The sequence below is a fragment of the Conger conger genome, chromosome 1 (genome assembly GCF_963514075.1).
Source record: "Conger conger chromosome 1, fConCon1.1, whole genome shotgun sequence".
NCBI lineage: Eukaryota > Metazoa > Chordata > Actinopteri > Anguilliformes > Congridae > Conger > Conger conger.
In genome coordinates, this window is record NC_083760.1 from 74,737,262 (window position 1) to 74,753,229 (window position 15,968).

Here is a 15,968-nt window from a genome sequence, read left to right on the forward strand (position 1 = left end):
ATTGACACAACTCTTGGGTCTGGTCCTCATGTAAGCAAATGCCAATAACAGACTCCAAACGCAATTGAAAGCCTAGAATCAAGACTAGATACTGGAAGCTTTCTTATACCTGCACTAAGGAAGCAATTGAGTACACGTGACTAATCAGATAATTACTTTTGATCGCCTAAAATGAGGACACTATGTATAAAAAGGGATGCAATTCCTGCACGGATCACCCAATATGGATGTAAATACTCTCAAATGAAAGATGCCAGTCTGCACTTTAATCATTATTTAATTTCAAATCTAATGTGCTGGAGTACAGAGACAAAAGAACAGAAATTGTACCCGTGTCACGGACTGCACTATTGAACTTTTAAATCTTTGCTCTGACCATACCCCATGGCATAATCAGCTACAATTATTTTAAGCATTTTACATTAAAATTCAGCAAAGGTTCATGCTTATGATTTTCAGCAAAGGTTTAAACTGCTTCAGACTAACCAGTCAGTAACGTGCAGAAGTAAACCCAGCAAATAGCAACCTAGCAACCATAAGTGGGAACTGATCCCAAAACCTGAAACTTAACTAAAACCAAGAGCTCTCTATGACTAGACAGGCCACTGATCCCCATTTTCATGGAGTTTAGAGTTAGCCTTTTTTTTTTTTACTCTCTGGGATGTGATTTTCTTCTATATTCCCTTGTATACTTCCGAATCGATGTGTTTTCTAATATCTATCCATCGCTTACAGCTGTTTGTATGAATCATCTTATGACATGCATAGGGACAGGGTGTGGGAATAAGTGTGCAGGGATCACAGGACAGTTAGAGATATGGGAGGTTGTATAGGACAGAAGAGCAGTGTGCAGTGACAGAAGCTGCAGGAGACAGGGAGGTTGATGCTATTGAAACTCTTTCAACTTAGCTTACTTATAGTACAATCCTAGTAGCCACTACCCGATACATGGCACTGTAGTACCCTCCTAATTAAAATCAGTACGTATTGTTGTCTAATGCACTGTGCTAAGCCAAAATCTCTAAAGATATTCATCACAAGCTCCTCAGCACACTGGTGCAGTCTAGGGAAATCAAGCAAAATCAAAATCAAACAAACACATGCATAAAAAAAGCACACCCCTGAAAATGTTTTTGAACATAAATTTTAATTTGCCAACACAGGCCTCAACACAAGTGCAGAAAGCTGCATACCAAAGCATTAAGTGCATTGTTTACGTTCTCCCTCTGATACTTTCTTTCATATGGTTTGTCCTGTAATCTTTAAATGCCCGAGCCCTGAAAAATAAGCATTCCATCGTCTCATGAGTGAAGTCAGGAATGCAGGAGTGACAGTATTTGATAATATGATAATCATACATGCCAGTATGTCAAAATAAAAATACTTTACAGCAACAATCATGTCCATTGTCCATCTGCCATATTCAGTTGGGAAAAAATCAGTTTCAGTCTCTCAGATCTGCAGGGGTTTATATTGCATATTATGTGCTGCAGTGAATTATGTCCTCAAATAAAATGAATGAGCGGTTCACAAACAAAATTAGGTAATCTCTTTACATTGATGTATTGATGTTGCTTGACTTATATAATATAATGAGAAATGAGAAAACTCATGAGGGAAAAACTCTCACTGCAGATGAACGTGCACTGGCTTCATTTCAGTAGAAAACTGTCCATTGGACTCATGGGTCTAGTGTTAAAATTCACTTAAAAAAAACAAACTAAACTACAAAACAAATTTAAAAAAACCTCTAAACAGTTACTGTAAGATCGCTTTCAGTTCCAGTTCCAGTATTCAGTACATTACCAGTAACAGCTTGTATCTTTTTCACGCATCACTGCTTTGGACTGCCTTAAATGGCTCAGTCAGATCAACACATTTTCAACTTCTTTCAATTGACAGAAGCACCAAGGCCAGCATCTTACATGGGCTTTCATAAAGTACAGAAAACAGTCATGTTCATACTGTATACCTCATCATATGTATTAAGTCAGGAGATGGGACTAGTAGCTAGTTTTCACAGGAAATTAAAATAAAAAATTTTCTTTACATTCTGGGAAACTGTCACTCTGGCTTGAGTTGAAACCACAGCCCTATGCTTGGAGTGCATTAAATGTCCATTAGGGCCTGGGTTTAACCAGGGGGCTCCAAACACATTCTAGAATAAATAAAAGGCTCCCATTATGACTGTGTGTGGCTTCCTGCTGAAGAATTCATGCGTGTCCTCTTCTGGTAAACGTCCTTCAGTGAGATCTCATCTCTTAAGGGATAATAAATCGACAGCAGTAAGAAATCAGTCCACACTCACAGCGTTCCACCATCTTCTGAAAAACATCCCACACGTTCCTGACTGGAGCCGTTGTTTAATTCCACTTTCTGGTTTTCCTCTCTCTCTTTTTTTTTTTCACAGCAAACACAGAACAGAGCGTTCAACTAAATATCCCCCAGGCTTAAAATGTATGGATTACACAATGACCCTGTCAGCTGAAGTGCAAACTGAGGGCTGTTAGGATGGAGGGTTTAAAGCTCTTGACATCCCAGGATTTAGTGGGTTATGGAAGAAAGTGAGGTGAGGGTCATGGTTCTCGTAAAGGTGGAGTACAAAACAACCGCCGAATCCCTGTGCAAAGATCACAAATTCTGAAAGGATGGAGAGGTAACTGTCAATCACTGGTGCTTACCTCTCTATCCACACACTCATACACCTAATCCAGAAACATGGAAAATAGGTGTTGAGTATAGGTTCCAGTGCTATCATTCCAGTGTGCACAAAGCAGTCATAGCTGTAGTCCATTTTGCCATTTCCTACATTATGCACATTCTTGCAGTCTGAAGGTCTTTTCCAAACTGAGCGTCCTGCCAGTCGTATGTAGAAACTCATGCAGATTTCCCAGGTGACTGATTTGCAATCATGGTACAAAGGCATCTCTGGCTGCCGGAAGACGTTAACTGGCTCTCTTCAGGTTCTGTCCCAAGCCGTGACTCAGCAAAAAGTGCCTAGGCACTGCTGCTGGACTGAGCGTCTTTGTGCTAGGGAAGAAGGACTTCAGGAAAAAGGGGATGGATGGATTGCAGCATAGTTAGAGCTGGAGGTGTGGAGGAGCTCTCCAGCCAGGTTGTGTGTGGTTGAAAAGCTCAGAGCAGATCCCTCCTGCAGGATCAGTGCAGTTCAATGGAGTGTGATCCAGCTCACAGAAATCCCAGCTGCTTAAACCGGGGGCGGTGCATGGGGTTTACTGGACTCTGCCATCCGCACTGGTGGAAGAGGAGCACGTCTGTACAGGAGAGACACAAAGAACATAGCACATGCTCTTGGGTAAGGAAACAGCCAGAATGCCGTCAACTTACAATGGAAGCAGCAATGGATAGGCAGCAAGATGAGATAAAATTGCCTAACCTGGCTGGGACAACAGCGACTCGTGGGCCATAAGTCGGAAGTGAAGATACACTGGCTCCAGGTTGCACAGGGACTCCAGAGGTGGAGCGCGATGGTGCGACTCCTGGGACAGGATGTGATGACGGGTCAGCAGGCAAGGGTTTCCTGGGCACGGGTGGTTTGGTCGGCCTGAAGGCCTGAGAAGAGCAGGCGGACAGGGGTAGGACAGTGAAAAGGGTGTTTGAGCGATTCATGTGAAAGGCGAAAGTGTGTGACGACGGGAGCAGCTACACTAATCACACTGCAGCTACACCCTAAACACCTACCCCACCACCCCCCACTCTTCCACCACCCTGGTACCTGTCTGTCTGCGAGGACAGGGTCAGGAGGAAGAGGCTTGTTTGGAGGTGCTGGTCGGTCCCCCATCGGCTGAAACAGCAGACGAGCGATAGAGACAAGAGGAGTGGATGAAACCAGCCGGGCAGTTCCTGCCAACGTGCCTCACAGAGTGACCACCAAGCACTGCTCCCCCATAGCCAATAACTGTAGCCTGATACAGAGGCCCAGACGGAGATAAGGAAACACAATATGCTTGGGAATTGCTCACAATCTCAGGTAATTAGGCCCATTCACAGTAATGGGACTACTGCACTGATGTTGCCATAGTCTCTGTTGCTGAGGTTCTAGTTCTCTTCCAGCAACAGGATAAATGATTGGACGCTGATTGGCTGTTGAGGTTCATTGATGTTGTGGATTGGTCAGCTCACACTAGCTGTGTGAGATGGTGAAGAGAGTGAAGTCCAGAGGTCACTCTCCACCATCAGACTAAGTGCTTTCGTTCTTAAGAACTGCTGATGATGAGAAGACTGGAGCCATTTGAAAAGATATTGGCCGTTATTTCTTTTTTAATCACTTTATAAAACTTAGGGGTAAAGCAGAACAGTGTGGAAACACTGTAGAAACACTGCACAATCTGCACAGTAGCACAATAACAACCACCAGACTCCTGGGTCCACATGCACTGCTCAGTCACATCACATACAACAGACACCCCTTGTTCAACTCAACACAACGAAACACAACACGACACAACACAGGCACAACAGGTCTTCACTAACTGACAAACACCCCATGCACAGCACAAAAGCAAGAATCACAACACTTACATCAGATTAAATCTAACTAAAAAAAAGACTTGATTGACCCCAAATCAGAAGATAAAAAACAAAAGGATTCTGCATTTAGTGAGCAGGTTTTCCCCCCCATAAATGATGTAGTCAAATGATTTCAACTGTCGAACAGACAATCAGTGGATGGTGGGAAGGGACACTACAAACTAGGGTATTTAATTAGAGTATCTGAAGCTATAAAGCATCAAGACAAGCACTACAGCAGGCAGCAAACTTTATCACCCAGAACACCTCCACCTGTACCTTGGTGCCAGTGGGAATGGGGTCAGGGGGGAGAGGCTTGTTGGGAGGGGCTGGCCGCTCCCCTGCCAACTGAAATGGAACACAGTAGAACAGAAAGAAATGGTGGAAAAGGGAATGAATCCACACCTACAGTATGTGTCTTCACCCTGCTCAAAATTACGGCTGTCAGCAGCTCATCTGCCAATGCCAGTCCCTGAACAAGTCACTTATTCCCAAAACGGATTCCAAAAGTGCCACCCAAATGCAGAATGTGTGCGAAGATGCAGAAAACCATAATTTGTTCGATCCAAAGCTGGGATGAAAATATGGACAGGAGCAATACTCAAAGCGGTCAATAAGTTTCACAAAAACTGAGAGTAACAATTTTCTGTCGGATTTGGTAAAGGATTTATATAAAGTAAAACGTTAATTCCCCCACTGAAACTACGGATTACTTTTCTGAAATTATGTCCCACATGTCCCACCTGACACAACAAAAATACAAGGGAAACCCCAACCCAAACAAATTTGACGGATATACATTTTCCACGTGGCAAACTGTGAGGCAGAAACTGTAATATGCTGACACGGATCCGTATGGAATAATTCCCTTCAGCTCCCAGCCGACCCCAGCGGGGTGGGTCGAGGTTACCTGCGTGTGTTTTATCACCGGGTCGGGTGGGAGGGGCTTAATAGGAGGCGCAGGCCTGTCCAGAACCTGTTAGGAGAAAGTGCAAGGTAGAGTGGCAGCCAATGAAAATCAAGCACAAGTCAGAAGGAGTTAGGAGTTAGGAGTTAGCATAAAAAAGATAGTAAGCCATTATAGGAACGCGATTGTTATATCAAACGCTGCAGGTAGTGAGCGTTTTTTTGCATTACAGAATATGTATTTATATGCATTGCACCATAAATCCTGCTTTCCATCATGTCATGCATTATAAAGTCAGCATTTCCATGCAAGATATTTGAATAGCCAGTGTTATTTTCATGCAGTAGTTAACACGTCATAACGTTTATGAAAGATGACATGCAATGATGCAAAGACGTAGGTTTAGAATAAACTAGTTTCTATAGATACTTGGTCTAGTTGCTCACTCCAGTGAAGGCTTAAAAAAAAAAATTGGATTCCATTTTTCATGAGAAAATTTATACCAATACCGACCGACAACCTTAGAAAAGAAAAAAAAGAGTGAAGGAAAATGTAAGCGCTACAAAAATGACATTACATATCCTGGAACCAAACCTGTCAACTGAAACAACAAGACTGATACCAGCCAATATGCAGAGCATATGCTGCCCCCTACAGGCTTTTGGGATAAATTCTCATTCTCAGTGCCTTTCACAGTACACACAGAATGGATTCCACAGGGCAGTATAAACATGTTTTCACAAGGTACAAGTGTGTCCCACTCTTGGTCCCATGTGGCAGATGTGCTTACTAACATTATGATTTTGCCATAACTACGAATGCAAATATTTGTATAGTAAAAAAAAAATAAAAAAATCTATAAGACAGGGACAGTCCCCTCATTGCCACTTTCTGTTTCTCATTTGAGATGAGATAAATGAAATGAACCGTATTTGTACAGCCATTTTTACAGAGGACAGTCACTGTGGTGTGAGTAACAGAGGGGCATGAAGGAAAAGGACTAACACCATGCCAGAGCCCCAAAATAGCACATATGTGAGGTAAAAAAACTCCCCTGTGCAGACAAAAACCCTCTAATAGACCTTGCACAATGTAAAACTCACAACAGCACTGGGGAATATACACTACCAGCTGATTTATTCATTCATTCATTATCCTAACCCGCTTATCCTGAACAGGGTCGCAGGGGGGCTGGAGCCTATCCCAGCATATACTGGGCGAAAGGCAGGAATACACCCTGGATAGGCCGCCAGTCCATCGCAGGGCACACACACCATTCACTCACACACTCATACCTACAGGCAATTTCGACTCTCCAATCAGCCTAACCTGCATGTCTTTGGACTTTGGGAGGAAACCGGAGTACCCGGAGGAAACCCACGCAGACACGGGGAGAACATGCAAACTCTGCACAGAGAGGCCCCGGCCGACAGGGATTCAAACCCAGGACCTCCTTGCTGTGAGGCGGCAGTGCTACCCACTGCACCATCCGTGCCACCCCAGCTGATTTAGACTGGGGCATATAAACTTCCAGCTGATTTACACTGGGGAATATAAACTACCAGCTGATTTACACTGGGCAATATAAACTACCAGCTCATTTACACTAGGGAATATAAACTACCAGTTGATTTACACTGGGGAATAAAAACGTCCAGCTGATTTACACTGGGGAATATAAACTACCAGCTGATTTACACTGGGGAATATAAACTACCAGCCTCCAGCATATCATTGAATAAAGACAGAGACATAATGAGTGCCTATTAACTGGAATTATGTTTGGGGTCTGAGAACAGTTGTTTTCAGATTCTGGTGAAGAAAACCTGGTCCAAGTTTTCCTGGCTGTAAATGCCAGTGCTGGGGATACTCTTTGTTTAGGGTTTAGTAGAGCATTTGTAGAACAACAAATTGTATTGTCATTTTTAGCTTTGAAAGAAGCTACATAAGACACATAACATTATATGATATCATATAAACACAAATGTTTGGTGCTCAAAATGAATGCACTCGACATTAATCATGCGTAATCTGAATGGTGATATGATAAACTAAGAAAATGAGAACCAAATGCATTTTAAAGTTGGTCGGGACTTTCCGAAAGTCATTTTTCCCCTAACTTTAATAGAAGTCTGTGACATGCAGGTAGAAGTTGATCTGGGCAACATGTGCTAACACCTCGCATGCACTGTTGGCCAACCGGACGGTACCGTACCTTGTCTGACGGCGGGGTCAGCGGGATCTCAGTTTGGTTGGTGCAGTGGTACCTCAGCGGCTGGACCTGTTCTCCGTTCCGGGAGTCCACCCGCTCCGTCGCTGGGGTCCTGCACAAAGGCAACCACAGAACACGGCAGAGGGTCACACCACCAGGGCCTGACCAATAATAATGAAGGAATACTACACAGGGATGCACTGTACAACACTGGTTCTGGAGAGCCACATACTGTACACACAGAACTGTTTGGTGCTCACACTCAAAGTGCTAAACTGGTCCCAACAGTGTTGCCGGCTCAAATTGTGGATGTATGATCACAGCATTTATATAAAACTGTGGCTCTTCAAAATGGCCACCAAATTGCAACACCAGACCACAAAGAAGCCTACCAGTACCAGTGAAAAAAAAAAAAAAATCAATGAGATCTTTCTCTGATTTCCCATAATGCTTCATGAATTATTCATTCACTGGATGCTGGAGCAAAACAAACAGGGTGATAGTCACTTAGACATCATGTTCAATAAACCTGAATTAGCCCTGGTTCAATCCCACCAGGTTTATACAGTTACCTCTCAGGGTGATCTATTAATCCATTTATGCCACCCCAAACTACGGCACAGAGGCCAGGGTAACTGCATAATAAAGCACCCGCTGACAACACGGGCAGCTTCTACAAATCTTGCTGACATGATTTTTCTACCATTATCAGACCAAGTGGACCTTTCATGTTTATGACCAATATATTTCCTATATAGAGTACATCTCATTAACAATTTACTTCAAGAGTATAAATCTTGTTTACCTGAGATGACTGTTCTCCTGCTTAACTACTGAAATTTTACTCCAACTATATACATGGAATCCCATGGCCAGTCATGCAAAACTGTCCATAGGGTAAACAGCTCTCGGCCATTTGCCCTGCTTTGGTGCTTTCTCAGCTGCGGTCATTTCTCTGATACCGTCTCTACTTTCTACCCGTCTAAACGGGGCACTGCCCCGTTCTCCTTTAAAAGAATATCATAAATATATAAATGGAATTCCCTAGTCTCCGTTTCCAGGTGAGTGAGGAGGGAAGTGGGGCCCTTACCGGCTCTGTTGGCGGCTGCTGGGGCCCTTGTGGAAGGGGCTGCCCCGCAGGCAGGAGAGCTTTCGCCGGCAGCGGGGGTAGCGCAGGGCGAGGAAGAGCAGCACCGCAGGCAGGACGAAGAGGAAGGTGACCAGGAGGGCCACACGCACGGGGTCAGATTCTGGCAGCAGGGAGACGCGAGTTAATGAGGGGTTAGTCACAGTCGCAGTGCTGCCGCTCATGCAGGCCCACGGCAGAGGAGACAGTGCTGCTGTTCATGGAGGCCCGAGGCAGAGGAACGTACCTTTGGGGTCCCTGGCCGGTCCGCTGTCCACACTGCCCCCGTGGCCGGAGTACATGCAGTCCGGAGGGGCCCAGCCCGCGTCACAGTGGCAGTTCTTATTGCTGTTGCAGACCTGGGGTAGGAAGCACAGGGCAGCTCGGTTAAGGCAGAGTCAGAGAATTCCTCTGTCACATGATGTGGGCTGTGGCGCAGCGCCGCCTCACCCCATGCCCACTGCACTTCCTCTGACAGTCCTCCACTCCGAACACTGACACGTCCTGGCACCGCTGGCTCACACAAGCCTGGAGCAGAATCACAAGCATGAGTCACTGCAGGTTCTGCTGGCGCTATGCAAACGTACCCTCGCATCGCCCAGATCAAAAGTGTGGCAGTTAAAACTGCCGTTAAGTCGCCTAAAATGATCATGACAAATCACTACCATAAAATTATATCACTGTCAAAAGATTAAGATGGTATCATTTTCACTCGTTTGGCTGACTAAATAAGTGCCAAACCTTAACATTTACGGGGGAATTCCATTTGTGCTTTACCATTCAGGATGTATGCCTATCGAAAGCAAGGATTCAGCATTTCACCGCAGACAGAATTTCCTTTTCGCACCACAATGTTTTCACGCTGATGCCAGCAAATAATGCAGGAACTGAAATGACTCTTGATTTTTATTGGAAAATAAGAAATTGAGACAAAAAATGTTTTGGTCCACGAAGGCAGGCAAACCAATACACAGAACACAAAGTTTTCAAATACGCTTCTGTTCTTAGTTACTCCAACAAATGAAGGGCTACCCAATACTGATGCCTGCGACTTTAAGAACACCTTCAGCTTTTAGAGCAGTGTACAGCGTGTGAGTGGCCTCACCTTGCCAGCCCCACAGGCAGCCCCCTGGGAAACCATGGCGGGGTCAGAGACGTCGTCCCCCAGGTCCAAATAGGTGCCGCGGCAGACCAGGTCGGTGTAGTTCACACGCACCTTGGTGGTGAGGATCTGCGCGCTGGAGCCCAACAGGGGGCGCTCACTTCCCCCCTGACACTGGATCTTCCCACACAGCACATCTCTGTCACAGGACACAAAACCTCACTGCTGCAACCGTACTGTACTCCTGACAGTTACACTGCGGTATACGCGAAGGTGATTCGCTTTATGCAACACTGCGGAAATACCTGGAGGGGAAACAATGTTGTGGTAACTGAATCAACCGATTCCTGAAGGTGAAAGCTATCAGTAACGACGGGCAGCTGAGGGTCTTCAGTTGCCTATTGTCACCTATTGTCTCAAGACAAGCTACACTTAAGAGGAGTAAACTGGCACAAAATTTCAATTTGTTCAAAAGGACAACCATTTCTGACCTCTATGGTAAAGAAAACTACATGGCAGCCATGATAGTCAGATGACAAGAGAGCACTTTTTGGAACAGGATTATCTGCTGACAAATGCCAGCCTGTAAAAGGGGGTGAAGTTGGCACAAGCCCAAATGGGGGCTGTTGGGTTCAGACCGTGGGGTGGGCAGATGTCTGAACTTGGCTCTCACCAGAAGTAGTGGCCCCTGGGAATTACGCAATACCAAATGCGGATGCTGATCCCATGATCCGCTTTAACCGAGAGGTACTTACGCAGCAGAACAAGGAATGTACGTTCCGTTTGGCGTCTGGCCACAGTTGCCGTTCTTACTGCCCTGCTTGTTGACGGAGGAGAAGCAAACGTCAGGACCCTTGGTGGAGTCTGGGTGGGAGGAAGCGTGCAGAGACAACGGCCATTTTCAGCTGAGCTCCCCCAAATGTGCTATAGTGAGTGTTCTGCCTGACCCCTGCAACATTAGCCATATGTAGTACCTTGGCTGTTGTCCCATATCCACATCTTAAAATCTATAAAGAAAGGCCCTGTGGTAGAATCATAGACCCTAATGGTGGCCAAGACCAGGCTTGACAACAGTGCTAAGCAGTCTCAAGTCTCAAGTAAACAGACTGGATGGCCCTCTCTACACCATTCTGGCACAAAATGGCTGCCATTGCATCGCCCAGGTGGACGGTGCACATTGGTAGAGGTTGAGGAGAGTTTCCCCCTCATGACTGCAAAGCGCTTTGAGTGTGATTAAAGCGCTATATAAATGCATCTGTCTATCCATCTATCCGTCTCTATCACTCATTCCGAAGCCGTTTAAAGGAGCAGAGAAGGAGCCGCAGGACTCACTGGGCCCCCACAGCATCTGGCACTGGGAGTCCAGGCTGGCGCAGATCCCACTGTAGCAGTAGGACTCTCCCTCCTGGCAGGACGCCCCGTTCTGGAGGAAGACGTTGGCGGGGCAGTAGGGGGAGGCCCCGGTGCAGTGCTCCGGGAGGTCGCACTCCCCCAGGGGGTCCCTGCACACCCAGCCTGCGGGCCGCAGCTGCGGAGGGGGAGGAGACTCGAGATGACAAGGCAGAAACAGGGCTCTGAAAATAGGCAATTGGTTTGGGAGCGGGGGAGGGAGGGTGAAGGATGAAACGGCGAAACTACATTTACGATAAAAAATAAAGAGAGAGAGAAATTGCCTGTGCAGAGACGATGATAGACGTTTAACAGGCAGCTGTGCAGTGGGCTTCCCATAGACAGACTCTCATACTGTACCTTGCAGTTGTTGCAGCAAATACCGTCAGAGGAACACTGCGCGCCCGGAACCAGTCTGCAGGTGCTGGCGTTGCAGCAGGGATCGTTGCACTCCTGCATCAATACACACACACACACACACACACACACACACACACACACAGACACAGACACAGACACAGACACAGATACGCACACGCACACACAGACAAAGAACAAGCACATGAACAAACATAGAACACGAGCAGTAAGAGTTCAGCACAGAATAGAACACAGCAAGGTAGCTACATGAAAACGAAGATAAATCAAATACATACAGCAACATAGACAAGTAAATACAACACATGGTACTGTCAGTGAGTGTCACCGTGCAGTGAAAGATGGTAAACCAGATCACGGTCAGGTGTAAAGTATATGCACAGGACAGAGCACGTACATCCACCAGACCACAGTCGCACTCCTCTCCCTTCTCCACGTACAGGTTCCCACAGCGAGGCCCCCCGAGGAGCTTCTCCGGCTGGGGCACGTTGAACAGGCACATCCCCCCTCCGTGGAGCAGGCTGAGGGACAGGTCCCGCGCGCTGCAGCTGCTGAACAGCTGGCCTGGCATGAACCTGGGAGAGGGGTGCGTGTCTCATCCGTTAGGCACACCTGAGCCCTTCACTGTGGGGTTCATACCCGCATTCACAGTGCCACATTCCTATTTCAAACATACAACAGGGCACAGGGCACATTCAAATGCACACTCTCAGGAACACAAGCCCCTTCAAAGCATCCCGCTCTGCGGACACTCACTCTGCATAAAGGCATGGTACTATCATGTGTAATTCATCACTCACTGCCTTAAATCAAATCACACCATTTTGAGGTGAAGAGGAAAGTCTTTTGATTGGGTCAAAGCTGTTGGCGACTCACAGCACATAACTGTAACTCCGGCAGTTAAGGAGGTATGAAGCCCCCATGCCTGCAGTGATGTGGTGTAGGGGGGGGGGTCCTGAGGCAATTGCAGTAATGTGTTGTAGGGGTGGGGGGTCCTGAAGCCCCTGCAGTAATGTGTTGTAGGGGTGGGGGGTCCTGAGGCCCCTGCAGTAATGTGCTGTAGGGGGGGGGGGGGGGGTCCTGAGGCCCCTGCAGTAATGTGTTGTAGGGGTGGGGGGTCCTGAGGCCCCTGCAGTAATGTGCTGTAGGGGTGGGGGGTCCTGAGGCCCCTGCAGTAATGTGCTGTGGGGGTGGGGGGTCCTGAGGCCCCTGCAGTAATGTGCTGTAGGGGTGGGGGGTCCTGCAGTACTCTCACCCGGTGGAGGCCTCCATGATGCAGCCGCCCAGCCGCGGTTCGTTCTGGCACTGGCAGCGCCGCGCGGCCGTGTCGTGGCTCATGCCCAGGTTGTGTCCCAGCTCGTGGGCCACCGTGGAGGCCACGCCCAGCACGCTCACCAGGTGGTCCTGCGGTCATGGAAACAGCAGCGCGGTCACTCTCCAGACTGCAGACCGCAGACTGGGTGTTGTGACTTGACCGAAGGACCAGGCTGTGTCACTCACCACGTTAACGCCACCTGACCGGTCCTTGGAGCACATGGAGGACTGGGACGCCATCCCCACTGTGGTCCCGTCAAACGAGTCCCCCCTGTGCACACACACACACACACACACACACACACACACACAGCATACACATTAACTTTGTCATTACAGGTGCTTACATACTTTGAAAGCTCTCATTTGCCTCTATGCCTGGTAAACGTCTCAACTTAATTAACAAAGATGTTCCCAGCCTAAATGTGACAGAACTCCGCTCAGACCCTGTTCACAGCCGCTGTGATAGGCGGACGTCATGTGACTCACATAATGAGCTGGGTGGAGGTCATGTGACTCACATGATGAGCTGGGCGTTGTCATGACGCAGGCGGGACAGCAGCTTGCTGGTGCGCCACTCCAGGAAGCGGTTGAGCGTCTCCGTGGGGTTCTTGTCCACCTGGATCTTGTCCTGGTCACTCCAGATCTCCAGGCCCACCAGAGCCACACGTACATTGAGAGGTCTGTAAAACTGGACAGCACGGGGAGAGGGGCGTCACAATAGCCACCTCAAACATGCCAAAACATGGATGGGCCAACTCATTAATAGGCATTAGGGGGCTGAATAGAGCCGCAAACTGAGAAACAACTTGCAGTAATGAAAGAAAGGACTGTGTCATGGATACGTGAAGGCAGCCTCACCCAGTCCACTTGGTTGGCCACATCCAACATGCGATAGATGATGGTCTTGTTGTTCTTCTGATAGTTGATGTACTACAAGCACCAAAATGAACAGAAATTAAGTGGTCACAGTGGTATGTTACAAGAGTTTACACATGCTCAAGTGACACCTTACTGCTCCTGATATTGAGTGTTGTAGGTTTACTCGTCACTGACACCAGGGGGCGATGTGCTGTTGGACTTCAATCTCACAGTGACATAAAGTAGCAAATAATGACTTCACTAACTTATGGCAACTGTCTACATCATTAATGAAAGAAACACATGTAGTCAGGTATAGATATGGAAGGCATTCTGTATGAGTCAGGAAAACAGCTACTGGTAACGATCACACAGAGTGTGAAATGTATCTTTACAATCTCATCTTACCTCTTTATGATCAACCACCAGCACCAGCTCAATGTACTTCGTCTCAGACAGAATGTCTCTCTTACTCTAAAGAGAGAGAGAGAAAGAGAAAGAGAGAGAGTGAGCTCAACACAATATAAACAATAAATGTAAGTTGAGTGGCTGGCCATGGTTATCTACCCCACCCCGTAAAAGCAGCCCCCTCCGGCCCCGCCAGCTTACCCGGTGCACGTGGGGCACGGCAGACAGAGGGGGCACCTGAGTGTGGGACACCCCACAGCCCCCGGTCCGAGACTCCAGCCGGTGGGAGGGGTAAAGCAGGTGCATCCCCTCCTCCTCTTCCTCTCCCCCACTCTTCTTCCAGCCCTTTGCTTTCGCCTTCTCCTCAGGTAGCAACTCAAAGCCCACCATCGCATTGATCACAATCACCCCCCTGTGGAACAGATTTACACACAATCTTAATCTTCTCATTCACTGCATGAAAATCATGACAGGAATGTATTAGTAGTAGTAGTAGTAGTAGTTGTAGGATTGATTTCATTGCAAACCTATTTTCATGATTAAAATTATTAAGTTAAGGACAAAATTAAGTAAGCAACTGAATCATTTCCTTTTATTAGCAAATATCCCAAATTGGAAACCTTCTGCAGAGCACTGCATGAGAACTGCTGAATGTTATTGACAGTACAATTGAAATAGCAAAACAAATATAGTCAGCATTGAATCACTGATCTGTCCTGAAGGTAGGCACTTGCAGTTAAATGGACCCAAACCAGTTTTATTCCTGTTAATGACACCAGTTAAAGAGATCCTGACTATTCGTACTCCCTTACTCAACACACGTTTTGGTAAAATGAAATTCCCACTAACAAAAATGAACACAGAGAACCAAATTGAAACAATGTTAAGCGCTCAGGTCCAAGAATGCTATGGAAAACTATTATCCTCCCATTAGTATAAACACACTTCCATACCCATAATTCATCCAATCCATAACGCATGTGATATTTTATGCATGTATAGGAATATGGAATCTGGACATATTTCCTAGGCCCTGGTATCCTATTGGCTAATTGTGTAGGTGATGAACCTACAGTACAGTATATGATTCAGGTATGTGCCGCTTTTGATGGTGCAAAGTCTTCTTTGTTCTACCTTTACCTTTATTTTTTTTTACACTTTTTACACAAGCACAATGATCTTGTGAATAAACGCATCTTATATCAGTATGTCTTTGGATTTTCCCATCAGTGTGTGGGTTTCAACCAATAAACCTGGATAATACCCTCTCATGATTATGCAGAGAAAGCAAGCTACTTTCAAGAACTTTGGGTACAACTTATTTGTGGCAATGTAAATGCAGAGGCAATTGCAGCTATTTATGCCCCTCTGCCTGTGGATAACCAAAAGCAGGCAAATGGCTGAAGGGGCACTGAAAAATGGCCGCAGTAAGCTCAGCTATTGCTGAGGACGGGAATGTCAAAGCGAAGTGTATCCAGACATTGGTGTGCAGTGGATGACAGCATTCCACCCACAGTCACAATAAAATGAAAAAGATTCATCTCTTTAATAATTTCTGCTATGCCAGATTGATAGTGGTATGTCCAGGATCTACTTACTCCTGCGTAAGAACTGTAAAAAATGACACCTGCGTGATCTGGCCAGATTGCTTCCTGCACAGTAAGGCAGCTCCGGATTCCATTTCCCCACCATATACGTCTACTTGATGCTGAACAATACGTATGGGGCAATACATCATACC

At 46.5% G+C, this 15,968-nt stretch overlaps 1 protein-coding gene across 4 annotated transcripts in view; it reads right to left on the bottom strand.

Moving 5' to 3' along the window:
• Window positions 1-1,599: 1,599 nt before the first annotated feature.
• The window catches only part of adam15 (ADAM metallopeptidase domain 15), a 29,257-nt gene continuing 14,888 nt past the window's right edge, over window positions 1,600-15,968 (bottom strand). Inside the window, exons 6-25 of one of the 4 annotated variants that reach the window (XR_009708692.1) lie at window positions 14,429-14,639; window positions 14,228-14,293; window positions 13,820-13,891; window positions 13,480-13,649; window positions 13,145-13,229; window positions 12,900-13,048; window positions 12,042-12,219; window positions 11,627-11,719; window positions 11,210-11,405; window positions 10,633-10,741; window positions 9,881-10,076; window positions 9,226-9,303; window positions 9,023-9,134; window positions 8,740-8,899; window positions 7,653-7,761; window positions 5,441-5,506; window positions 4,810-4,878; window positions 3,703-3,805; window positions 3,398-3,573; window positions 1,600-3,275 (exon numbers count right to left, since the gene is read on the bottom strand). Coding sequence is in view for 3 of the 4 variants with exons in the window: in XM_061241103.1 (XP_061097087.1) it covers window positions 3,209-3,275; window positions 3,398-3,573; window positions 3,737-3,805; window positions 4,810-4,878; window positions 5,441-5,506; window positions 7,653-7,761; window positions 8,740-8,899; window positions 9,023-9,134; window positions 9,226-9,303; window positions 9,881-10,076; window positions 10,633-10,741; window positions 11,210-11,405; window positions 11,627-11,719; window positions 12,042-12,219; window positions 12,900-13,048; window positions 13,145-13,229; window positions 13,480-13,649; window positions 13,820-13,891; window positions 14,228-14,293; window positions 14,429-14,639 (2,431 nt within the window). In the remaining variant the exon portion in view is untranslated. The remainder of the gene's footprint in view (window positions 3,276-3,397; window positions 3,574-3,702; window positions 3,806-4,809; window positions 4,879-5,440; window positions 5,507-7,652; window positions 7,762-8,739; window positions 8,900-9,022; window positions 9,135-9,225; window positions 9,304-9,880; window positions 10,077-10,632; window positions 10,742-11,209; window positions 11,406-11,626; window positions 11,720-12,041; window positions 12,220-12,899; window positions 13,049-13,144; window positions 13,230-13,479; window positions 13,650-13,819; window positions 13,892-14,227; window positions 14,294-14,428; window positions 14,640-15,968) is intronic. The other 3 variants (XM_061241103.1, XM_061241112.1, XM_061241124.1) reach the window with 3 other exon arrangements.